This window comes from Plecotus auritus (assembly GCF_963455305.1).
Source record: "Plecotus auritus genome assembly, chromosome: 4".
Classification (NCBI taxonomy): domain Eukaryota; kingdom Metazoa; phylum Chordata; class Mammalia; order Chiroptera; family Vespertilionidae; genus Plecotus; species Plecotus auritus.
Window position 1 is genome coordinate 125465974 of NC_137775.1, and position 26730 is coordinate 125492703.

Sequence of the window (26730 nt, forward strand, 5' to 3'; positions counted from 1 at the left end):
TCTCTGCTCCCACCTTCCCTAAACCTTCCCTCACCATTTCCTCACCTGTCATGCCCTTATTAGAAATCATGATTTTTGGCAAGCTTTCCATCCAGGGATCTGGGCCTAGTGCTGTCCTTCAGTTGTGCAGTAAACACACTCGAGCAGCTTTCCACTTCCTTGAAGACAGGCACTGCCTGATGAGACAGGCTAATACCCCATTTGGCTGCAGAAACTCCAGAAGTTTGTCAGGTACAGTATTTTCTCCCTCACTGTCCTCCCTTCTCTCCTGCTTCCCACTGAAACTTTGCATCCAGTGTTACAATTCAAATCCTGGTGCTTGGTGCCCTGTTGACACAGTGTGACCGGCTAAAAAGCCTCAATTAAATTCAAGTCATGCTTTCACTGACCGCAGAGATGACTGCAGTGTTGCATCCATGGAAAGTAAAGGGTGCAGAAATCCTTTTCTCTCCTCTGGTCTCCCAAACAGGAAAAAGAATCACTTCAATAGAACACTCTTTCCTGAATTCTGCTAGGTAGATTCTAGGCATTGTTTTGGATTTGTTGTACCTTTTTTATCCCTGAGAGCCCAGTGGATGAGAGAAGGAAATGAATAGACTGCTTGTCACAACACCACCAGGGTCCCCACAGTGCCTGGGGCTGCTGCTGAGAGAGAATGAGAGTGGGCCTTCGGCAGGATACTCGGCCTCTCCCACACAGTCCGCCAGGGCTTCCCTTCCTTCAGCCAGGGATTCCTGCTGCACTAATGGAGCTGTCTCTTTTGGTGCAGCATCTGCCTGGTCAAGGGAGGGAGGAACCATGTGCAGTTTCGCTATACCCCTCCCCCACTCACCCAGTAAAGGTGGCTCTCAAAGCCATGAGAAGGGATGTACCCACCACCGCATCAGGCATTTTAATTAAATCAACTAGAAAGGCATTTCCCGTGTGAGGATTCTCTTCATGTCATGCAGGCTGAGAGTGGAAAAATAGTAGAATGATAGCAGATCAAACCCATGTCTTATGAGGACCTGAGGTTGTTTAGCCTGGAGAAAAAAACAACATGGGGATGAGAAGAAATAGATGTTGTACTGTCTTCAGATATTTGAAGGGCTGTCAAGTAGATAATGAATGTTTTTTATGTTCCCAAGGAAGTGGACCAAATCTTAGAAGGCCTAGATGTCAAATTGTGGAGCTCTGATTTTATATGGTAAACTACGGGAAGCCACTGAAGAGTTTTGAGCAGAATATTTTCTTTAGGATAATTAATCTGATAAGCTATATGTGGGAAGAATCAAGTATAAAGGGAAATAAGGGGCAGGCAGATAGATCAGCAGATTCTTGCCCTGGCTGGCATGGCTCATTTGGTTGAGCAACATCCAGTGCACTGAGAGGTCAGCGGTTCAATTCCCAGATAGGGCACATGCCCGGGTTGCAGGCTTAGTCCACAGTGGGAGACATGCAGGAGGCAGCCAATCTGTGTTTCCCTCTCCCTTCCTCTCTCTCTAAAATCAATACATACACACACACACACACACACACACACACACACACACACACGATGATTCTTTACTAAAAATGACAGGAGCCTGAGCAAGCTGAGTTATATTGAAGATTGAGAGGAATCATCAATGGACCACACAAGAAACTATGGAGGTGAAATTACTGGAATTGGTAAGATGTAGCAGTCATTGGGTTATGTGGATAAAGTAGGGGCAAATCAAAGATAAGTGAGGTTTCAGATTGGGAGGATGTGCTGAAATCACATGATGGCAAAGGAAAAGGGAGATTTAGAAAGGTGGGTTTGGTTTTAGACATGTTGAGTGGAGATATTGGCAGGACATCCAAGGGGAGATGTCTGTCAGACATTTGGGACTGATGTCTAAAGCTTAGAGGACAGTCAAAGATACATGTCAGTGGGTTCTGCCTGTTCACAATGGTGAAGGCTGTGAAGATGGATGGGCTTCCAAGAGACAGTGCGGAGTCTAAAGGAAACGGCCGAGAACAGAATTGAGGGCAATAGCAATTGCAGTAGGCAAGACCAGCAGCCCAGAGCAATAGGACCCCACAAAAGGGGAGGACAGAATTTCTCTGAAGGGTTGGTGCACAGTGTTGAATGCCATAGAGACCTGGTAGGGCTCCCACTGAGAAGAGATGAAAGTTGTCAGTGAGGAGGGCGCTTTTCCTCGTAGTGTTTTGTAGAAAGATAAAGTCTGAGTATAAAATCATAGGAGCGAAGGTCTGTTGCCATGGAGTGGAGGGACGCAGTTAAGGGTGAGAAACAAAGAATGGCAATTCTGGAAATGTCAAGGTTTGTGCTTATGGGTAGTAAGCTGCTTCAGACAGTGTTCCTTGAGCCACGTGTCCTTCCCTTTTACCTTGTAGATCATATGACCATAAGCTTTTTTAGCATTGTTTTTATTATTTAAGATATTCTGACATCAGTCACCTGTACTGATGTTCTAGTTCTGGAAAGTTGAACTGAGTGCCTTGCCTAGAAAAAAACATTTTTTATAAGCAGCCTACAGTATGCTTTAGAGCAAGAGTCAGCAAACTTCTCCTGTCAAGGACTAGAGTGTAAATATTTTAGGCTTTGTGGGCCATACAATCTCTGTCACAAATAGACAACACAGCATGGCTGTATTCCAATAAAACTTTATTTATGGAAACTGAAATTTGAATGTCAGACAATTTTCACGTATCACAAAATAGTCTTTTGATTTTTTTTCTAACCTTTCTAAAATGTAAAAACCATTCTTTGCTCATGGGTTGTATAAAAACAGGCTGCGGGCTGGATTTAGCCTGCAGAAGTTGTCTGTTTACCCCTTTATATTATGATAACAGCATCAAAAAAAGACTGCCATGTTCATCCACAGCCCAGCATTCAAGTTACTCTTCAGGATAAGACGTACTTATATGTCCAACTTCACCCTGCGCCTTTGAAGATCCTCGCCTTTTCAGAATTCCGTTTTTGTCCCAGCTCCCGCCCTTGCATGTGTCTGTCTGTCTGTCTGTCTTTCTTTATTAGTAAAGTTAATGAGGTAAAGGGCTCTTAAAGAGTTTCTCAGCTCTCAAAGTTGTATTTATTCTCCTTGGTTTTGGTCTTAATATTCCTGACCCCAGCAATTTCTTCTTCTCCAGTTCAACTAGCTGAGTATACTCATCTCTAGACATTTACATTTCACTTGCCTCAGGAGGAGAAGCTCAGAGCAATTTTCTGAGAGTGGAATCAAGAAAGCCGATAGTTTGAAAGTACACTGCACACATCTCAGAACCATTTGTTCAAATAACAACACAGCTTGGTTTAGAAAAAGTCACTCTAAATTTATGCAAGTCCGTAGCTTTTACATTTGGCTGCCAGGTGTGTGTCAGAATACCTTCTGGAAGCTTGTACTTACTTGCAAGATGCAAGTGGGTATTTTCTGTGGCTTTCTTGCCACCCTATAGTTAGTCCCTACCAGCCTGGACAGTACATTCAAGTTTTTCTCTTTATCTATTAACTTGGAATTAAAAAGACTATTATTAGAATTCTTCAGTGCCAAAAATGAAAGAGGGGGAAAAATAAATCTAAGAGTTATTTGATTCAAATATAAAGTTACAGGTTTAAAATAAGTCAGAGAAAGCAAAAGTTGAGGTTCTCATAGAAACCAACTCCCCCTCATTGCTCAGTCTTGGAGTTTGTGCTTGTTAAGTGCTGTCTCCATGGTGCCAGCGTGTTACATAAAAGCTTGAGCCATGTAGCGGTCTTGCCATTGGGATGACCATTGTTATCCTAGCTTTTGACCTCAGATACTTTGTTTTCTGTGTAATAAAAATAGGAGGTTGCTGTTTCGATGTGGATAATGAAGAGAAACCCAAGAGAACACATTTTTGGAGCGCATAGTTCTTTCTCATGCCCAGTTGTTTCATTCTGCTCCTGGTTGGTGGTAATATTATTACAGCTGCTGCTTGTAGCAAGCCCCAAAATGAACATGTGCATTGGGAAGCAGAAGCCTGCCTGCCCTCTCCAGCGCCCTCCCCAACCCACTCCAGAGACCGCCTGGCTCAATTGTTTATGGCCGTGTTCTTGGGATGCCAGGGAAGGGAAAGGCCTCGTTAATCAGTGAGTTTTTTCTTCCTTTGAAAATCATTGTTTTCAGATCTTGCTCTGCAATGTGGAGAATTATAAAAGGTTATTCTGATGCTGGCCCAGTTGTTATCTGAAAGAGCTCAAATGCGTTTCTCCCTTTGGGAATGATTCTTCGGTGTCTAAAGCCAATGATAAATGAAGTTGGTGAAGGCAGTGCTGCACACTGCCTGGCTAGACTGAGCCAGAAAACAGAATAAGGCCGCTAAGCCCTCTCTTCCTTGTCTCCTTGGATAACGGTCAGTGATTTAGCATTTAACATTCACTCACCCTGGTCCTAAAAATAAGAGTTACTAGAATTCCTCATGAACTCACCAAGTGTTGTTTACTAGTATGCATTTGGAACTCAGAATAGGACATTGTTAAAATGTGTTTGCTGTATCTATCTCTGCTCGATTTTCTCCTCTCTGGCATTTATTTAGCAACTAATTATTATCTACTAATGCCCCGGTGCATGGATTCGTGCACATTGAAAGGAAATTAATTAGAAGGTGGCCTGTGGGGTGGGGCGTGACTAGGCTAGACAGGCCGGACACACCCTGAAGCCAACCTCCCATGGTCCCTCCCCAGCCGGCCGTACCTGAAGGGTGTCTGCAGAGTGAGCGGGTCCCTCTGGCATGTGGGGTCCCTCAGCCTGGCCTGCAGGGATAGGGCCGAAAAGTACTCTCTGACATCCCCCGAGGGGTCCCAGATTGCAAGAGGGCGGTTCTCAGGTGACACATCCTGGAATCCAGCTCCCTACTCTCTCCACAGCTCGGCAGTTCCTGTGTTGAGCGTCTGCCCCCTGGTGGTCAGTACACGTCATAGCTACCAATCGGAGCTTCTGCCCCCTGGTGGTCATTGCTCTTCATAGCGACTGGTCAGACAGTCGCTTAGCCTTTTATATATAAGATATATAAATTATGTACCAGATACTGGAGATATAGAGAGAACTTACCTCAAATTACTGCAGAATGGGGTCTGCCATTTATAGGCTAACAACTAGAGAACGGCACCTCTCTCCTATGTCATGACTCAGATCAGAACATTCTAAGGCACATTTAAAGCCACCTCCTTTCTGTAGATGACTCCCCTTCACCCTTCCCTCTCTTCACAGGGGCCTGCATTGCATTTTGAAGATTGGGTATTATTGCTCCTGTTCCCAATTAACTTCAGTCTCTGGTCTTTCAGTGAATGCATCAAACATTACCAAATGAGAACCTAATAAAAGTCTTCTACACAACTAGAGCTACAAACTAAAAACAGCCTCAGTCTCACCTCTTGACTGGTTCCGACTTCCCTGACTGCAGTTACCTGAGGAGTTTGATTCCTTTCATTAGGATTTGTTCATTCTTCTTTTATCCCTTTATTCTGATCACTGAAACCACAAGACCTTCTCTCCCCTGAGGTAAGAAAGTAGCAGGCTTAGAGAACAAGGGAAAGAATAAAGAATGTGAGACAATGCAAAATCCTTGTTTCATCTCTGAATGTTTCAATACAAATTGAGGCCTCGTACCACGTACAATGAACTTTTAGGAACCAACTGGCTTACCATTTGCCTTGCTCTTTGGGGTTATTTTGAGAATATGAAAATGGAAGACAAGCATTTGCAACTTGAGACTTTCAAATTATTTCTGCTTTAAAACTTGAATAAGACAGAATTAGGAGCAAGCTTTTGGTGTGCGAGATGTGTTACATTTCTGAGAACCAACAACGTGAACTGATTTGGCTTTCCATGTATATTTAGGTGATAACCACATTCTTAAAGTCAGGCAGATGGCCTGGCTTCCTCTGCATTGTGTAGCAATGGTTTGAGTTCTGGGCTTTGTGCTTGATGCTTAGATAAGGATTAGCTGTCTAAATATTTTTTAACGCCAAAAAAATGTTTTAAATTGATCTGGACATAGTTAAATAAATATGTTCTTTTCTTGGGCTACATACAACATTTAAGTATCTTACTCTGTATGTGTAGTATGTTTTTTAAAAAAATTGTTTTGTGTTTTGGTGGGGGGAAGGGTGGCAAGGGAAAGTATAAAGATGGAGCTAATTGAATGTGGGGTAAACATCTCCACTGAGAGTGTGAATTATCAGTTGTGTAGCTGCAGCAGCAAGCACTCGGGCAAAGGCATTGGGGCGCAGTCGGTGTGGCAGGAGCTCATTTCGGTGTTCTGTGCTTTCCCATGTCCTTGATGGGAGAGGTGTCCATACTTTCCGATCTGGGAAACTTACAGCGTTGTACAGCATTCTTACCTAGGTTACCTCGGTTCTTAGAGACCAGGCATGAAGGTGCCCCACTAGATTAAATCAGCTAGTCTACTGCCCCTTTCCCAGCTGTCTGTCCCCTGCTATAGACTCAGCTCCACTTTATCTGCTAGCCAAGCATGTGCCTCATGCTAGCAGATAAAGCCTGTTTTTGTTTTCAAAGTCCCATCAGAAGCCATTTTGTCTCTGTGATTTGATCAACAAAAATTATGTTGAAGTTTAAGGGAGCAATGTTGAAAGCAGAGATATTTAGATTTAACTATTATTAAAGTCTTTCCCTAAATATAGAAAATAAAATCACAGTTCCCTGGTCTGGGCTGCTTTCACATAAGCTGAGTAGCCACCTTTCAGCTTTAGAATCAAAAATAGCATTTTCATTGGGAAACTTATTTATAACCCAGTAGTCATCCCCATGCTAACTTTTTCCAGTATTTGGTCCAGATTTTCTTTTCCTTATAATTACACCCCCTGTTTTCAGGCTGAGCATTTTCCCTCCTTTTTGTGTTTACACCTTTCAAATATTCGCAGATTACTATCGTGTCACCCTTAGTCACTGCGTAGCCGAGCTGTACAGATCTGGCAGCTTTTATCTTTCCTTTAAAGCTAGGCCTCCTGCCCCTGCGTCGTTTTCTATCGCTCTCTTTAAATGTGCTCCAGTTTTCTGCATTTCCATGTGGCCACACAGCTTCCATGGGGTCAGAGCCAAACATGGGGTCAGAAATGTGAATTGTTCTTCTCCTCTGTTATATTGGGAAGTAAGCATCTTTGCAGCACTCCAGCGTCAGGCTCTCTGGCATTGCTGGTCAGTGTAGGCCACTTCCTCTCTGTATTTAACATGCATTTCTCAAGTGTGCTAATTTAAAGTAAGTGGGTGTCGCTGGAGGTTTTTTGTTTGTTTGTTTTTCTTCCTTGAAGTACTGTGTAACTATGGGAAAGTGGGATGTTTGTAGTTATGGGTTATGTGGGCCCCTTTCCTGTTTGCATAAAGTCTACAACCTTGACAGTTCATTAGCCATTTTCTCCTCTGTATTTGCCTCTTTTCTAAAGTATTTCTCACTAATATTCATTCAACATTTGTTGAAGATCTACAATGGCACTGTGTACTAGGCAGTGTGTTGGATGCTAGAAAGAATAAAATCTGAATCTAATACAGTACCCATCCTACGAAGCAACTTAGTTTTAGTTGGATTATTTTATTCTCACATAGGCTTGCTCATGGTAGCAATAAGGGGAGAAAGCAGATTTATGGGAAGATCCATGAAACTTAACAGGTTCCAAGGTTAGGTCAGATCTCACAGATCCTGGAACCTGGAGAGTGACTGTGGGCCTGTGATTGTTCCTGGGACTTCTGTAGATATCCAGTGTTTCTGCTCCAATGTTGGTGTAAGGTGGTTCCCTTCCTCTAGCTCCCGATAGGCTTGTTTTATACATAGTCCAGTTCAGATTCCAGAAAACACCTTTCTCACCTGATACCTGCTATTTCTATTTGGACAGAGCTTCCCCACCCCAGCAGCCTGGCAGCCTGGCTGCAGGCTACCCTTCATGCGGTTCAGCAGCAACTCTCCGCCCTCCCTGTCATTCTCCACCTTCTGTTCTGACCTCCATCCCCAGCTGTGGTGAGGGCAGAGGCCAGGGTCATGTGCTAGAAAATAAAGATGCTTGAGGCCGCCCCTAACAAGGGACGTGGCATGGTGAGTCCCATAATGACTTGTCTGATCCATCTGACCAGCAGTCTCCTAGACACACGTGCATGTGCTTAACATAATCCAATTATCACGTGTTATTTCTTAATGTTCTGCAACCTACAGGCGAATTCAGTCACCAGTAACATCTTGTACAGCGGCAGAGGAAAGTCATGTTTTCAGGATGAAAATTAAGCTTCATTGGCACAGAGTCTCTTTTTCATCATTGAGCTTTCATCTCCCAGCACAGTGTCTAGCCCAGGCACTGATACATATGGAGTGAAGGAAGGTCTGAGATGTGAACTGTGGCATTTTAGGTATCCGCAATAGGCAGAAGGCAAAGATTATGTCTGCATGCCTCCGGTGCCCTTCCCTGGGCAATGTCCGATGTGGAGTAAGCACACGGTAGACACGCAGTAAGCACAGTTCTTATTGTTTCCACTAGAATTTTGTTTTCTTTGCCTAATGCCCGGTCTTGTTTGCTGGACAAGGAACCATTGGGAAGCTGTCGCTTCTAGCAAAGGCAGATTTGCCACACTTGCCTTTAGTTCCCAATAAAGGAAAAAGCAAATGCACTTTGAGCCCAGAGGCTTAATTATCATAAAACTCAACATGCAATATAAACATGACTCTCACACATAGAATTTCTTCTATGGCCATTATTGTACCATTAACAAGAATTTATACTTCTTTTCCAAAGCTGACTGACCAAAGTATTTGTGTTAATTGACCTAGCCCAGCCTTGGGCAAACTACGGCCCGCTGGCCGGGTCCGGCTGTTCTATCCAGTTCTCTTGCTCTCTCCTCCGCTCCTTTACTTTGAATTTGTATTAGTTCACACAAACACTCCATCCATGCTTTTGTTCCGGCCCTCTGGTCCAGTTTAAGAACCCATTGTGGCCCTCGAGTCAAAAAGTTTGCCCACCCCTGACCTAGTTAGTCAATGTCTCTAAATATATAACTTCTTTTAATGGAATGCTCTTCAACCCAGCATTTTAAATTGAAAGGAGGCACCCTGTACCCCATGAGTCAGCCTTGGGTGAGGCATCTTGAAAGGGCACAACCAAAGTTGTAGGATTTTATGGCCGGAGGCTTTGGAGCGCCTTCTTTTCGTAGACAGAGACCATGAGGCCTGGAGAGGTTTATACTTGGTCAGTGGCAGAACAGAAACTATGATGGTCATGTGCTGACAGCTGATGCCGGATTCTCTCTTCCTAAACCAGAAACGATGAGGGAAATCCTCATTTTGCTTTGTCTTGGTTTTTTTTAATAGTCTTATTTAACTATGACACCCAGAAAGCATAGAAAAGGTGAGAATAATGGTGAGTTTCACGGACAGGCAGGTCGGTCTGTAGGGCTCTAGAGCATCCTGAAGCCATGTGGACCAGGAGGGTGGAGTTGTCTGCCTTGTTCTTCTGTATCCGCCCTGAGTGAGGTCAGCTGAGAAGGCCCCACAGGCTGGTGTCTCTCTTCATTTTGGCACATCTCATAATAGGGAAGGAAAATGAGAGTTTTTTAGGTATAGGGTTTTTTTATAATATTTAAATATTTTTAGTTTTTGAATGGCTTGTACGTGTCAGGGAAGTTTGACTGTTGGCCTGCACCTGTGGTGTGTGAGGCACAGAAGCTAATGCGTCCTTATCAGCAGGCAGCAGTGCACAGGCACTGCGCGTTATCTGAAAAGACGGCTGTTAGTGGAAATAGTCACGACACTCCAGAATCACGGCATTCCGCACCTGGCGGGGGCAGCTTCTGGCCCTCCACTGATAGCTCCCTTTCCTTTTGTGTGTTTTTTCATCCTCACTCATGGATATGTTTTTATTGATTTTATTTATTTATTTATTTTTAGAGAGAGAGGAAGGGAGAGCAGAGGAGGAGGAAAGAGAGAGAGGGATGTGGGAGAGAAACATCAATCAATCAGTTGCCTTGTTCCTGGACATGCCCCGACTGGGGATCGAACCTGCAACCTTTTTGGTGTACAGGACGACACTCCAACTAACTGAGCCACTCGGCCACGGCTCACTTTGTATTTACCACTGAGGGGTCTCTCCATTGCTACATGTTGGCAACTGCAGCCCGGGTTTGCTTCCTGAGAACCCAAATTTCTTCCCCTTGATCTTTTTTTTTTTTTTTTTTTTTTTTAAGTGTGTTATATTGGCAACAAACCTGCATACCAGGGTCCCCTGCCCACGACTGAGTAAAGGTGCAGCTCGGACTGGGTTTACTTCCTGACCAAGCTCTCGGGAAGGAGGGGCAGTAGAACTCCTCTTGCTGGCAGCCCGGTCCTCCCTGGTTTTCAGCAGTGATGCCTGTTTTTTAGCTTTAGTGGACAGAATATTTCCTCCCTGTCCGTTGATCCTAGGGACACAAAAGCAAGTCCAGAAGCTGATTACTAAGCACTCAGGGTTGCTGGTAGATAGCCTTTGAATTCTCCAAGGAGGCCGTCCTTGCCAGCCTTCTGTGTCCACGCCTGAGTCTATACCAGTGTTTTTCAAACTGAGGGTCTTGCCCTCTTAAATCAATTCAATGTCATAACCATCTTTTTTTTTTTTCTTCTTTAATGAAATAGAACAGAAGAGAGATAGAGCACAGCACATGTAGTCAAGATTAACCATTATTTTGTGGAAACTTTGTTATATAAAGTGTATATTCCCATACGTACATATGTGTATATATGGTTATAATAAAAATTAAAGTTTGAAAAACTCTCGCCTGCACAACATTTTGTGTGCACAATTAGCTTGGCGCATCGATTTCTAATATTTGATGTCATCAGACCCCTCCTGCTATCCTGGCCTTGCCTTTGACTCCTGGTCTGATAACAGATTCTGCCTCGCCCTGCCCAGTCCATGTTTCTGAGTCCTGGTTTTGGTATTCTGCCTAGGGCCTCCCCTTGTATGTAGGAATTCCCCTGCCCAGAGCTAGAAACTGGCCTCTGTGCTCCAGTATGACAGTGCCTGAAACTCTGTTACCATGACCACCCAGGTGCCAAGTGCCCCTTCCTCTCCTCTAAGCACCACCTGTTCCTGGACTCCTCCCCAACAGGAAATGGAGTGCCTCAGGGCCCTGGACTCTCCTACCTGCTCTCCATTGTGGGATAGAACACTCCCTGGTGACAGTGTTCTTCAACTCTAAAACTGTCCTTTTCTCAATGGCATCAGCATCTGACAATTTAAGGTTCAGATAGGCCACTTACTGTCTGTGATCCAGAGCCTTATGCCAAATCTTAGATACTCATGGGTACTCAGCAAATGTTTATATTCCCCCTTTGTTCTTCTAGACCTATGCCTGAGTGTAACTCTGGTACCTGTTCCATTGGGTCTGTTTTTAAGATGCAACTTCTCTCTATCTGCCCTAATTAGTAGCGTCAGCTAAGCCACATCTGACCCTGAGTTGAGATGTGTCAGGGAGACACGCTTTGACTGGGAAGTAGAGACCTCAGAAAAGAGTCCACCCAGAAGAAAAGTAAATGATACAAGCAGACATAATAATATTCTTGTTCTCAAGCAACTTTTGTTCTTCCTCTTCTTTCTCTTACCTGCCTGCCTGACAGGAATGGATAGGCGTGGGTGTGTTTACTTTTTCCATTTAAAAAAGGGCAAGAAAACTGCCTGCATTGGCTTCCTCCTCTTGAACAGCTGGAGTTCAGTTGTTGGAAAGCAGAGGAGTGCATAACAAAGGCCCTTGCCTTAGCGCCTTAGATCCAAGCAGAGTGGTTGGGCTTTGGTCACCACTGGCCCAGATCTTTAGAAAGATGTTTTGAGGACATTTCAGTGTGACTTGACTAACTCCCTGGGTTCATTGAGCCATCTTGTTTTCTGGATTTAATCACTCGGTGGCCTCCCAGGATTCAGAGAGAGCTGCTGGGATCTTTTGAGATTTTAGAATACCAAGAAAGTGATGGAGAAATAGGATGTGTACATCTGCTAACCAGTGAGACTCAGTTATCTTTTGTGCCCTTTTAGTGGAAATTCTTTCCCTTGGTCCCTGCTGCCTGGTGAGTTGTCCTAGCCTCATCCCAGTTCTAGGCCCCTATTCACAGCAGCCTTACCAGCAGCATCCCAGTCAGCCCACCCAAATGGCTGCTGAGGGTAGAAACAAATGCCTATTTTAGCATTATTCTTGTTTCTGCAATAATGCTTTTTCTATGGTTATGTGGCCAAAAAGTTTAATAGAATTGTTTATTTTTCTCTCTGACAATTCTATTGCTTAGTTTGCAGATATAAAATGAAGTGTTTTGGGCTGTTGATATTGTAAAAACCATGGGCTATCTCAGCCTTGGGCAAACTATGGCCCGCGGGCCGGATCCAGCTGTTCTATCCGGTTCTCTTGCTCTCCCCTCCGCTCCTTTACTTTGAATTTATATTAGTTCACACAAACACTCCATCCATGCTTTTGTTCCGGCCCTCCGGTCCAGTTTAAGAACCCATTGTGGCCCTCGAGTCAAAAAGTTTGCCCACTCCTGGGCTATCTCATTCCATTTTACTCCAGCCCCATCTCTCCCAAGGTTAATCTCAGGCTCTTCGGCTCTCTCTTGAGTTTATTATTGTCTTACAAAATACGCTTCGCTTCCCTGTGCAGCCTAGCATTGAGTGCCAGGCATGAGCCCTGGTGTCTTCTCACCTGTGTAACAATTGCATGGGACCTCCAGCTGTCAAATCTTAGCTTGGGTGGGAGAGCAGCCCTGGCCACCAGCTCAAGTAGCTTTCGGCTGCAGTGCACTTCCTGTCTAGCATTTGGTTTGATTTGCTGTTATTCCTTTTGTGAGGCTTTGAGGCTTGGAGAGACAGGTCTCTTCTTGAGCTTCTGAAAACCCAAGGTATAAACAATTCCTCTTCCTCTGAGCTTTATGACCTTGAGTCTGTGCTGTGGCCAGAAACATGAACAGCCACCTGGCTTCATCCTTAAGAGATGTACCTTCTGCCCTACCTGGTTTGGCTCAATGGATAGAGCATCAGCCTGCGGACTGAAGGGTCCCAGGTTCGATTCTGGCCAAGGGCACATGCCTGGGTTGTGGTCTTGATCCCCAGTAGGGGGCGTGCAGGAGGCAGCCAGTCAATGATTCTCTCTCATCGTTGATGTTTCTATCTCTCCCTCTTCCTTCCTCTCTAAAATTAATAAAATATATATTTTTAAAAAAGAGATGTACCTTCTGTCCCTGCAGTGGCTCCTTTTCTCCCAAAGGCTCCCCAGCAGGTGTTGCAGTGGCCTAAGTGCTCTGCTGCTTTGCCTCCCTGTGCCACATCTCTTGTCCCCACACCTGAGGCTGTTTGTAAATAAGAGGGAACAACTCACAGTTCTGCCTTATGGTGCAGGAGTGACCAGCCATGAATCAGACATGGGTCCTGAATGTGTCCTCCCTATAATTTGATTGTTTTCCTTTCCTGTGGCTCTAGATTAGTTCAGCTTTTCACTGCAATATGATTTTGGGGAAAATATTTACAAGTCTAATTTGTATATCAAAACACGACCCATTTCATGACCTGTCAGAGATGAGCACTGTTAGTAATATATATATTTGCAAAGTAAATTATTAAACCAAAGCAAGGAAGAAAGGCAGTCTGAGTTAGATACTGAGCACCTGTTTTATATGAATACGTTTCTGGATACAAAGAAGTGTGAAGGATGCAATTCTGCACTCACGGATCTTGCAGGCTAGTTGTGGAATGAAAGATAACTAAGATGTTGAGCTTGGGTAACTGCTAAGAGTAATAATGATAATAATGATCAAATAATAAGAGCTAAAATGTATTGAACCTTTCCCTATGTCAGGCATTGTGCTAAGTATTTTATATCCCTAGTTCACACAACCACCATTGTGAAGCTTTGCAGTTAGGGCAGTGGAGGCTTTGAATTGTACAGTAACTTGGGCAAGGTCACAAAGCTAAGTGATAGAGTTAGGATGTGAATCTAGGTCTCTCTAACTCCAGGCACCTGATACTTCATCAGTATTCTCTTTTTCTGTCTCTAATTCTGAATGAAAAACTGAAGATATTATTGTCTAAAATATAGCCAGAGGACAGAAGGGAAAGCTTATTTGAAGAGGAAAATAACACTGAGTTAACACGTTAATTTGATGGGGAAATCAGATAGTAAAGAGGAAATGCCTAGGAGTCCGCGGAATGGTTCTCAGGATGCAGAACAGCTGGACTATCAGTGTAGTCTAGGTAAGAGAGCCATTTGTGTAAGTGATGGTTGAAACAGTGAGACCAGGACTGTAAGGACTAGGCGTCCAAGACAAGGACTCATCCCACATCTGGGTGTGCACATCTAACTTGGAGCTCACTGGGTCCTCCTGACCGTTCCCGATGCTGTGACTTCGAGCTCTTCTCCCATGTACTGGCAGCTGCTGTGATGTTGTTGGTTTTTCCCACCTGGGGCGAACTTCATTCCCTTCTACTCTCCCTTGTCTCAGACATGATGGCATTCTGATCTAATGCTTGCCTTATTAGAAGTGTTCAAGGAACTGTCCTTGCTGGACACTAAGCCTAGTGGCCCCTTTTCATCACAAATTCTCCTTTTCTCCTGACATAGGCATTGAATGCCCCAGAGGAGCCCGAAACCTCCCAGGCTTGGTGCAGGAGGGAGAGCCCTTCAGTGAGGAAGCAACGCTTTTCACCAAGGAACTGGTGCTACAGCGAGAGGTAGGACTTCTTCCAGTTGCTTCCTGGATGAGGGGATGAGAAAGTGGGACTCACTTGGTCTCATGTTTCCCTGCCATGTCAGAGAACAGCCTGTCACTTTTTCTGGTGCTCAGCCTTCCACATCCATGATCCTTTCTGTGTCTGCCCATATCCTATTTCCTAGAGCCCTGAATCATTGGCCAGCTGCCCCCAAATTGCTACCACATCATTGGTGTCCTGGGATGCGTGGTGATCACCAGGCCAGCATCCTGATGCAGAGCTCACAGCTTTGCAGTCCTCCTGCTTGTGAATTAGCCTGAGCCGTCTGCCTCCAGCTGGATTTAGAAGCTTGACTAACCCTGTCAGGGGCCAATTTTCTTTGAACATTTATTTGTATCTTTTAGTAATTGCATTTTCTATAGCAGGTTTTCAGACTTAATTTAATTGTATTCTGTTTCTGCCTGTTGGGCTGGCTCTTACAGGCAGGAGTTAGGCTTCTCATCTACTATGGTGCCCATCTACCTGTTCATTTTTATGAAGTCATAGTCAACAGATCCATCTTCTTTCCAGAACTATGCCAAGCATAAATCAATCCTGCTAGATGGGCACAAGTAAAGAACAGTGGGAGAAGTGTGCTGGGCTCAGACTTAGGATTTTAGATCTGCTTTTGTCCTCTTTTATTTTATAACCAAATCCATTATAATATCATAATATGCACAGAGCTAAAAGGTTATGAGCTCCTGAAGGTTATCCTGAAGGAGTGAAGGGTCTTTTTAGATCAGTGGTCGCCAACCGGTGGTCCGCGAGGTCTGAAAGGTTGGCGACCGCTGGTTTAAGGAAACCTTTGAAGCAGCAGTTGCTAACCGGTGGTCCATGGACCACTGGTGGTCCTATGAGGTCCGAAAGGTTGGCGACCGCTGTTTTAGATCTTTCAGATCAGACATGTGGGCTCCTTTGGGATTTTAAGTGATACAAGTATCTATTAATAAGCTTCAGCATTTCTCATTTTGATTTGAATCACCAGCGAATATATTAGGTGTGAGAGGTACTGAAGAACAGGCTAGCTCAAGATGCTTATATTAGACTAGCCTGGCCTCAAGAAAACCACCACTTTCTGCTATTGGTTACCACCTCTTTGGTATTCTCTAGCACTTACTTTCTCATTTTGTGCAAGTGGCATGGCAAAAGAAATTCTGAACCCTCAGTCTGAGAGATATGGGTTCCAGTTCTCAAATACCAGCTGCAACCACCTGGTATTGCTTCACATCCCCCTCCGTACGGTGAGGGCGGGGCTCAGCCCTTAGTTGTCGCCTCAGTTTCACATTACCCTCTACTTGGTGCTTGGTACTTGGTCAGATACATTTATGTTTGTGAAGAAGGTATCTTGCCACACAAGGTGCCCCCCTCCCTCTATTTTGTAACTGCACAGTGTAGCTTGAATTTTTATCAGTTAAATATAGCCCCCTGCTAGAGAAGTATTCAAGAATTCAAACACTCCAGTTGTCCATCAGTAGTTGTTACAGTTTTTGAAGTGGCCCAGTGGTTAGGAAGAAGGGGCCAGTATTGTTGAATTTTTCTCTATTTTGACCTTTGAATAAGGCACTACAGAGCAGTGTCATGTTGGAGAAAGGTTAGTCCATTCAATGTCATGACTTACAGACATTGCAGAGGAAGGAACAACAGATGTTTGTTTGTTGTTCTTTGATAGAGGAAAGAAATCGCTGTGTTGGATTGCCTGAGACATCTGTTAGTAACATCCTCATAAATACTATCTAAATCACACTACTGTTTTGCCTCCCATTTTTCACCATAGTCATCTTCCTGTGTTTTCTCATCTCCTAAAGTTTCTTTCCCATTCTTTTTCAACTTTTGTTTCCCCAGCCACTTTTCCTCCTGATCATGTTTCTGGCCCGCTGGTGATACCCAAAAGCACAAGGGGGTCAAAGAGAATACTGATCACTAAGAGGAGTGAATGGCCCAAAGCTCTTTTACTCTCTCATGGTTATTATGAACTTACCTTTGTCTGTATAAATGCTGATACTTGACTGATGAAAAAGGTAAAATTTTCCTCCATCTTCTCTGATGCTCCAGGCATGTGAGTGAGTTTGCAGAGCCTTAGTCTAATCCAAAGTTGATATTTCTCTTTCTTGTTTGTAGCGTCCCAGTCTTTCATAGCCCTAAGTCAGGGTCTCTTACTGAAGAACTTTTCTGCATTTTCTTAGCTGTTCATATGATTACTTGGGCTGCCTCTTTTGAAAGGTCTTTATATAGAGGAAAGTCAAGGATGGCCTAAACCAGTGGTCGGCAAACTCATTAGTCAACAGAGCCAAATATCAACAGTACAATGATTGAAATTTCTTTTGAGAGCCGAAAACCGACTTCTGTGCATGGGCCACGAAGTTTCAATCGCACTATACGTGTGTGCCCGCACATAGTATTTTGTGGAAGAGCCACACTCAAGAGGCCAAAGAGCCGCATGTGGCTTGCGAGCCGCAGTTTGCCGACCACTGGACTAAACTAAGGAGAAGTTGGAATTTTGACTAAAGGAACCAATTATAGCATGTTCTTCTGGGCATTTTCCTTTATGTAACATACTAGGGACCCAACGCACAAAGATTCATGCAAGAATGGGCCTTCCTTCCCCTGGCTGCTGGCACCACCTTCGCTCTGGCCCAGAGCTGCCTTTCCACCTTCCCATACTGCCCAGAGGCCCGGAGCGGCTGGGGCGGTGCAGAATGCCTGCGTTGTTGCCATGGCGATGACGCAAGCATCCCGCCCCTGGCCACCCGGCGCCTGTGTATGCAAGTTAACCGGCCATCTTTGTTGGGTTGATTTGCATACTCACTCCTGATTGGCTGGTGGGCGTCGCAAAGGTACGGTCAATTTGCATCTTTCTCTGTTATTAGTGTAGATGAAAACTGTTTTCTGAACAGTATAGGAATGAAGAGAGGTTCTTTTTTGTTATAGGTTTATTCATGTGCTTTTACCTATATAGTACCTTCACTTTTTCCCCCTAAATTGTTCTGTAGAACTTTTATTTTTGCCCTTCTTCCCTCACCCCTCAAGGATTTATCTAGAAAATGTGATGATGCATTGGTACTCCTGGATGCAGAGGTCCTTCCCACCTGCAGGAGAAAGTACTGTAGTGTAATTGCATGGATGCCTAAGTGTGGGGCTACAGCCTCCCACCTCCCATAGTTCTTACCTTCAGGGCAGTCTCCATTGTGCCGCGTTCCATTCCAGAAACTCTTCTGGAGCCAAGCTGCTGCTGTGCTGGCCACAGTTAAAGTGGTGTTTTGTTTGTTTGTTTGGTTGGTTGGTTGGTTTTTTGTTAATTCTCACCTGAGGATATTTTTCTCATTGATTTTTTAGAGAAGAGCAGGAGGGAGGGAGTGAGGAAGGGAGGGAGACGGAAAGAAAGAAACATGGATGTGAAAAAGACACATCGATTGGTTGCCTCCCGCACGCACCCCTACTGGGGCCGGGATTGAACCTGCATTCCAGGTATGTACACTTGACCAGGAATCGAACTCATGATCCCTCAGCATGCAGGCTCACACTCTAACCAGTGGCCAGGGCTGAACTGGTATTTTGTACCTTCCTCCTATTCCCTTGATAATCAGATCCAGTTCAGTATATAATTGGGTATTATGAAGATGTAATTGTCCTTGACCCTGCCCTACCCCTCCCTCTGAAATTTTTTTATCATATTTTGAGCCAGAATTTCTCTACCCCTCACATGCTTTTCCCAGTTACTGTAAATCTTCATTATCATATAGGAAAAGAGAAGCACACAGCTACCTTGATTTCACAGTACCTCCTGGGCCCCCTGTGCGGGTCCCACAGAGGCTTGGCCATCGTTGGACTCCCACAAATGCGGTAAACCGACTGGAGAAGGGTATGCAGTGGGGGCAGGACTGTAATGGACACTGCCCCTAGGTCAGCCCTCTGCCAGGGACCGGACAGAAAGCTGGGGACAGAGTGCCTGGTCCTGAAAAGTGACCCCCTGTTTATGAATAAAGTATATTGTCTTGGCTATGGGTAGCCAGCCCCGAAATTTCTGCCTATCTTTCTCTATTCTGAGTGAAAAAAGAATTGTAATCTTTTCATCCATTCCTCATGAGGAGCCTGCAGAGTTGCAGACAAGTCTCTTCTTTATATTTCATATATTCTCCCCACCCGCATTACCTTGAGACCAGATAGCCCTTCTTTCCTTAAATGTGTTTATAATGACACCAGTCAGTCAGCATGGAGCTATTGACATTTCTAGCCATCACTTGGCTCCATTTCTGGGTGCCTCCCTGCCACCTTTCATTGCATTTCTTTTCTTCTTCTTCCTCTTCTTTTTTTTTTTTTTTTCCACGGTTCTTCTCAGCCATTGGCTTTTGTTCCCTTTCCTGAGTTGGGTGTCTGTGATTACTGTTCCAGGTCAGTGGTCTAGGTTTTCTAGTGTTCTTGCCCCAAGGTTAGACACCTATGACCTTTTACCTGATTCCTTTATGACCTTGAAGGCCAAAGCAGCCAAGGAACTCTCAAAGGATTTCACTTATTTTTACTCAAAGGAAATCAAATAAGCTCAACAGTTCATTCCAGGCTGACTGAGTTGGTGTAGAGCAGGAGTGGGCAAATCCAGCCCACTGCCCTCTTTATAAATAAAGTTTTATGAAAACACCGGCACACTGATTATTCTGTGTTCTTTCTGTGGCTGCTTTAGTGCTGTAACATCAGAGTTGAGTGGTTACCACGGGCTATATGGCCCACACAGCCTAAAATACTTAATCTCTGTCCCTTTATCAAAAAAGTTTGCTGACCCCTGCTACAGAGTTGGATTAAATGGCTGGTTATATGAGTTTGCCCCAGTGTCCCCTGCCCTTGAGGCTGGACTGCTTCTGGAGCAAGAGGCCTGAGATCACTGAGAGCTGAGTGCTGTTACCCTTTTAATGGCATGTGCTTGGTGATACCCTCTTTGCTCCCTCCCCCGAATACAGCTGCCTCTTACATGCAAGTCCCTCCACACTGCCAAGTGTAGGAAGATCTGGTGTCATTTCTCAGTTGTGGGACTGTGCCTGTGTCTAGCATCTTCCCCGAAGTCCTGGTGAGAGATAGCATTAGCTAATGGGTAGATAACCAGTGTAAAAGTGCGGACTGCTAGGTTTTCACACTCCAGTTATCATGTGGTCCTGAGTGAGTGATTCTTTCCTGCTTTGGCATGCCTGTCTAAAACATTGATCTAGCAGGCCCAAGCCATGCTCTGGGAGTGTCTGGCCCTGCCAAGGCATTACGGATGAGTTAATTAAATGTTTGACCAAATACAGCAGGCTAGTTTTTAAGTTGATAATTTTGTATGGTCCTCAATGTTATAAATATCCAAATGGCCCTTGGCAGAAAAAGAGGTTCCCACCCCTGCTTTGGAGCCCTTCTTATGAGTAAACTAGTCATTTGGGATCTCTTCACACCTTCTTGCCAGAAGGCCAGCTAACCAGTATGCACTCACTGACCAGCTGCTGCCTGTTCAGCACTGGGGTCACTGTTAGGAAAACCTGCGCTTTTAGAGAAGGGGCTGCAAGGTGGTGGTAAAGAGATCAATACCATAGTTTAACCTTCTTCACATTTCCAGGCTGTAGGACAGGGGGCAGGATACAGAGGCTTGGTGATCATTTCCGAGGCCTTTCTCAATGACCCCTTTGTCCTCTCTGAGATCTGAGAAATTGCCTTTTGCTGCTGCCTGGAAAATGATGTCCTCATGCTGGCCAGTCTGAGCTGCAAGCTGGCTGCTGCCCTGACCTATTTCCCTTCTTCCTGCTGGCATAAAAGGGAGGATGTCCCCCTGGGGAGCTCATTCCGAGGGCTGCAGTAGCCAGGGCCCTGTCCTGGATTCCCTCTCTCCCACTACCCCTGCTTTTTTACAAACAAAGGTACATGAAAGCATTACAAGCAGCTGTTGCTGTTTGAAAAACGTGTACTTATGTTTCTGGGAATATGGACTCAGCAGCGCATATTGGTATGTATTAATGGAAGGGCATTTGTCTGGGAAAGAAAACTTAGAATAAAAGGAAAGTGTTTTTATTTCCTTTGTTTCAGCACCAAGTGTCCTGCTCTTGTCTGAAAAAGATAACTCCGTAAGCAATTTGCCTTTTCTCTAAATCGGTCCCCCCCCCACCCTCACTGTGCCCTCTGTCTTTCTCCACATCTCCCCACAAGCCCTATTGTATATGCTCTCTCACCCTTCCTGTCTGTAGGCCCTTCTCTGTCCAGGAGACCACAGGAGGAACATCAATGGCAGACTTGTATCTCTGGGTCAGAGTGATGGGGATAGTTCAAGCCACAGGGAAATCTGAGGGTGAGGGACACCTGGTACAGGTGAGGCCCATGACACACTGAACTCCAGCTCTGCCTCAGTGCCATGCCCCTCAGTGACATTCACTGAGGCATGAAGAGTAGCCTGATGGAAAAGTAAGCCAGATGTCCCACAATGTTCCACTTATTTGCACAGAGATATCCTGTTGTAAGTTATCTCTACCATTGCCTGGGAAAAAGGGATACAGTAAGGCCAGCTCTCCATCAGCTCTTGTCCCAGAAGGTGTGGAAGGCTGTGTGGGCTAAGGCTTTTCTCACCTCCCCACACTCTTTGGACAGTTTATCACCCACCAGTGGTCTTTTATGTTTTTCCATTTAGGCTGTTTTCTTTGAAGGGGGCTCAGGTAAAGACCTTTGTCTTAATAGTGATCAAACTTTCATTTTATATAGCTTTTTCTAGCATAAACGTGCTTTTATATACAATATTTCATTTTGATCTCACAGCAAACCTATAAGAAAAATAACGCAATTTTACAGTTCAGGAAACTGAGATGCACGGTGGCCTGCCTTTATTCACAGAGCTTGTTATAGGACAAATACCAAAACCCAAATATCTACATTTCAAATTAGATCCTTTTCCCCCAAAGTTTGCCAACTTTACATTAGAAGGTGATCATTCTTTTAGCCAAATTTTATCATTTCTCAACCTTCAAGTATCTGGAACTAGTTAATTTGTAAAGGGCTTCCCTGAAGGTCCAGCACTGACTGAGAGTTCACCTCCAGTAAGAAACCACCGGGTCTGATTGTGGATGCTCACAAGACTGCACAGGGATCTAAAGCAGCGATTTTCAGCTGGTGTGCCGCAAGAATTCTTAAAACATGGAATACCTGACTGTTTAGTCAGGGGCACTCACCTCTTTTCCTTTAGAGCAGCGATTTTCAACCTTTTTCATCTCATGACACATATAAATTAGTTACTAAAATTCTGTGGCACATGAAAAAATAGATTTTTTTACCAACCTGACAAAAAGGAATAATTTTGATTCACTCACACTGGATGGCTATTGTTGTGTTGGCTCTTGTCATTTTTTTTTAATTTGACAACTTAAGGCAAGCATGTCAAACTCAGGCTAACACGGGCCAAATAGACAAGGCTTAAGTTTATGTGGGCCGCAAAAAAACAAAAGCTTCAATTTTCATGGAAACATAGGTTTATTTTGAAAAGTATAGTATAAAAAAAAAGAACAACCCCAATGATAAAATTAATGTTTTCTTCCTGACACTTGGCATCTCTTCTCTGCTACTATCTTTCCTGTTTCAGGGGAAATCTTGTTTGCAGTGATTACTTTCAAAACTGACCCAAGGTGAATGTCAGTAATTCTGGATCTGACAGGAGACTTACTTCCTTTCATAATTGTAAATAACTGTTCACACCGTTAGACTGGCTGGGCCACAAAAATATTCATTGTGGGCTGCATGCGGGAGTTTCACATGCTTGATTTAAGGAAAAAATGTCAGTGCCCCTGACTAAATAGTCAGGTATTGCATTTTTTAAAATTCTGCAGCATACCGGTTGAAAATCGCTGACCTAAGGAATTTATTACGGACACACCTCCTTGAAATGCTTACTCTGTTCTTGTCACAGTCCTTATATCTTCTGACTGCTTCAATCCTGCTGCATCTGTTGTTTGACCTTTGTGGGCCTTACCAAGTGTACTGGTTAATAATGCGGGGTTTTTTCAATAAATGGAGTTATACATATGTTGATATATATGCGATTTGATATGTATGCTATTTTGTTGTATTGACAGCAAGCTTCAAAACTTCATATGTCAAATTTTGTGAAGGTGTTAACATCATAGATACGTTTATGCTTAAAAATGTCAAATTTCGTGCCAAAAAAAGAACTTTTGTGGGAAGTTTTAATTCATTACTATATTTTGAAGAAAAAGTTATCATACTTCGAAAGCTTATGGTGAACATGCCATCTCAATATACTTGTGAATGCTGGTTTAAACGCTTTAAAAGTGATGATTTCGATGTGAAAGACAAAGAATGTCCAGGTCAACCGAAAAAGTTTGAAGACCAACAATTACAAGTATTATTGGATGAAGATGCGTGTCAAACTCAAAAACAACTTGCAGAAAGATTAAACGTTGCTCAGCAAACCATTTCTGATCATTTACAAGCAATGGGAAAGATTTTAAAGGAAAATGGGTGCCACATCAACTGAATGAAAGACAAATGGAAAATCAAAAAGTCATCAGTAAAATGTTGCTTCAACGGCACGAAAGAAAGTCTTTTTTGCATCGAATTGTGACTGCCAATGAAAAGTGGATTTATTTTGAGAATCTCAAATGCACAAAATCATGGGTTGATCCAGGTCAACCATCAACATCGACTCCAAGGCCAAATCGCTTCGGAAAGAAGACAATGCTCTGCGTTTGGTGGGATCAGGAAGGTGTGGTGTATTATGAGCTTCTAAAACCAGGTGAAACCATTAATACTGATCGCTACTGACAACAAATAATCAATTTGAACCACGCTTTGATCGTGAAACGACCAGAATGTGCCAGAAGACACGGCAAAGTAATTTTGCTTATGATAACACATAGTCGTACACATCAAAACCAGTTAAAGACACATTAAAAGATCTTGCCTGGGAAGTATTAACCCACCGCCGTATTCACCAGACCTTGCTCCTTCAGATTACCACTTGTTCCCGATCCATGGCACACGCACTTTCTGAGCAGCACTTCAAAACATACGAAGAAGTGGAAAATTTGGTCTCTGAATGGTTTGCCTCAAAACAAGAAAAGTTGTATTGGGACAGTATCCACAAATTACCTGAAAGATGGGGGAAATGTGTAGCTAGTGATGGACATTACTTTGAATAAAGCACTTTTGATGTTTCTCTTGAAATTATCGTGTTTTCTTTGATTACAAAATCCGCATTATTAACCGGTACACCTGGTATTTTTCATGTAATGAGGCCTCTGTAACCTATTTGGCTTCCTTTCAGTTTGATCATGTATGTGGTCAATATGAAATAGGACTATGTATATCTATAATCCTATTTCTAATGTTTTTAGAAGACAAATCTGGCTAAGTAAGTACCTTGTTATAAATATACTAGAGGCCCGGTACACGAAATTCGTGCACGGGATGGGGGGTGTCCCTCAGCTCAGCCTGCACCCTCTCCAATCTGGGACCCCTAGAGGGATGTCCGACTGCCCGTTTAGGCCCGATCCCACTGGCAGTAAGACATCCTTCTCACAATCCAGGACTGCTGGCTCCCAACTGCTCGCCTGCTTGCCTTCCTGATTGCCCCTAACCGCTTTTGCCTGCCAGCCTGATCACCCCCTAACCTCTCCCCTGCCAGCATGATTGATGCCTAACTGCTCCCTGCCAGCCTGTTTGCCCCTAACGGCCTTCCCCTGCAGGACTGGTCACCCCTAAGTGCCCTCCATTGCAGGCCTGGTACCCCCCAACTGCTCTCCCCTGCAGGCCTGGGTCCCCCCCAACTGCCTTTCCCTGCAGACCCAGTCACCCCCAACTTCCCTCTGCTGGCTGGGTCACCCCCAACTGCCCTCCCTTGCAGGCCTGGTCCCTCCCAACTGCCCTCCCCTGCTGGCCATCTTGTGGTGGCCATCTTGTGTCCACATGGGGGCAGGATCTTTGACCACATGGGGGCAGCCATCTTGTGTGTTGGAGTGATGGTCAATCTGCATATTACTCTTTTATTAGATAGGATAGAGGCCTGGTACATGGGAGGGGGCCAGCTGGTTTGCCCTGAAGGGTGTCCAGGATCAGGGTGGGGGTTCCCTTGGGGTGTGGGCGAGGGGCCTGTGGTGGTTTGCAGGCTGGCCACGCCCCCTGGTGACCCAAGCAGAGGCCCTGGGATCTGGGATTTATTTATCTTCTACAATTGAAACTTTGTAGCCTGGAGCGGAGCCAAGCCTTCTGCTTGCTCTGTGGCGGCAGCCATTTCTGTTGGGATTTATGTATCTTCTGTAATTGAAACTTTGTAGCCTTAAGCGGAGGCCAAAGCAGGCCAGGGCTGCAGAAGCTTGGCTTCCTCCATCGCTGTGGGCAACCCTAGCCTCCTGCTCTCTCCAGCTCCGTGGCTGCCGCCATTTCAGTTGGGCTTTATCTATCTTCTATAATTGAAACTTTGTAGCATTGAGTGGAGGCCTGGCCTGGCAAGGGCAGGCTGAAAGCTTGGCTTCCTCCATTGCCAGGGAAACCCAAGCCTCCCTCCTGCTCTCTGTGGCTGCAGCGATCTTGGATGGGTTTATTTGCATATTCGCTCCTGATTGGCTGGTGGGTGTGGCTTGTGGGTGTAGCGGAATGATGGTTAATTTGCATATTACTCTTTTATTAGGATAACTTCCCACTGCCTCTGGGGTAAAGTCTAATTTCCTTAGTTTACACATATCCCTGATTACCTCTCCAACTTCATGTCTCACCACTACTCGTTTCATAATTTGTCATCAGAACTGGCCTTATACTCACAGTTCCCCTTATATATCATGCCATTTTATCTCTCCCATCCCTTAAGTCAACTTAAGCTCTCCAGCCAGTATTTTAACTTCCCCTTTCTTTGCCTTTTTATTCCTACCTGTCCTTTAAGATAATCTTCGTTTTCAAGAAAGCCTTCTCTTGATCTCCCAGTCTGGGTAAGATGCCCTTCCTTCAGTCCCCAGAGCACCCCATGCACACATCTGTCATGTCCTGACCAACGTTGTTGAGGTATGTGTGTTGGCCTCTCCACTAGATTGTAAAGCAACTCAAGGACAGGAACTTGCTTTTGTCTTGTGTTCTTTGTATTTTTGCCTAGTGTATAAGAAATACTCAATAGATCCATATGGGTTCTATCAACTGATTCTCTGTGGCCCAATTCTAGAGATTGGGAAGAAGGCCTGTTCTTTTGTTGTTCTTTATAGTTCTTTGGGCAAACTCTAAACTCAGCATTTGTAAGAGGAAGACTTTGGAGTATGAATATTGAGGCTGCAACTCAACAACTTCTCACTGAATAAATCCATTACCAAGACCTGACTGCACTTCCTGTGGGACGCTGACCTCCCTGGGTCTCCCCATCTGTCCAACCAGAATACTTAAAGATAGTGAAATAACATGTGAGTGTTTTGAAAATACTTTGAAAAGAAAGCATTGGTGTCCCTTCATCACTCTCCTGATTTAAGCTACTCCTTTCTTTCCCTCCTGGTATGTTTCCCATCCTCTACTTTTGTGGATCAAACTATTAACGAGGTGAAAGGCTTATTTTGAAGTTCAAGTCAACAAATTCCTGTTCAGTAAGCATAATGGGAATAGCAGGCTGTTATCTGCCCACTTACAGCCCTTCATTTCTGGGCTCCTGGCCCTTGCCAAGTATCTCTGAAAGCCCTAGAAGAGGGAAGGCCTTCTAATCCCATTCCAGCCTCTAAATGCAAATGGCATCACAATGAGAAGGGGTGAGGTTAAAATGAAGAATGGGGGATACTGTCCCATTGCTTTTCCCCGCCCGCCTCTCCCCTCCCCTCCCCCCATCAGCTTTTAAACTCAACCAGTCACCATTAGCTTCCCCAAGCAAGCTCAGCAGCATTTGCTGGTGGGTGCCAACAGTGTGCTGGCTCCAGTGGGATTCTGCTCTTCAAAGCTGCTGGCTCAGCTAGGCTGGTGTCTATTTCCCTGTTCTTCTGCTTGGAACTTTCATAGCCAGTCAAGCATAGAATTGCATCCATTCTTCTGAAATAGCTGCTGGGCCTAATTTTTCATTGGCTTGG

The 26730-nt window shown here is 44.5% G+C and overlaps 2 protein-coding genes across 3 annotated transcripts in view; one reads left to right on the forward strand and one right to left on the reverse strand.

Moving 5' to 3' along the window:
• SND1 (staphylococcal nuclease and tudor domain containing 1) overlaps positions 1–26730 on the forward strand; it is a 495060-nt gene that overhangs the window by 371673 nt on the left and 96657 nt on the right. Inside the window, exon 16 of the mRNA XM_080663510.1 lies at positions 14559–14668. Coding sequence (XP_080519636.1) covers positions 14559–14668 — 110 coding nt within the window. The remainder of the gene's footprint in view (positions 1–14558; positions 14669–26730) is intronic.
• Positions 1–26730, reverse strand: part of LRRC4 (leucine rich repeat containing 4) — a 146878-nt gene that overhangs the window by 87427 nt on the left and 32721 nt on the right. The window contains exon 3 of one of the 2 annotated variants that reach the window (XM_080663513.1): positions 9363–9509. The exons of the other annotated variant lie outside the window; for it this stretch is intronic. Coding sequence (XP_080519639.1) covers positions 9496–9509 — 14 coding nt within the window. The 3' untranslated portion in view covers positions 9363–9495. Of the gene's footprint in view, positions 1–9362; positions 9510–26730 lie in introns of those variants that run through there. 2 annotated transcript variants of the gene reach the window in all.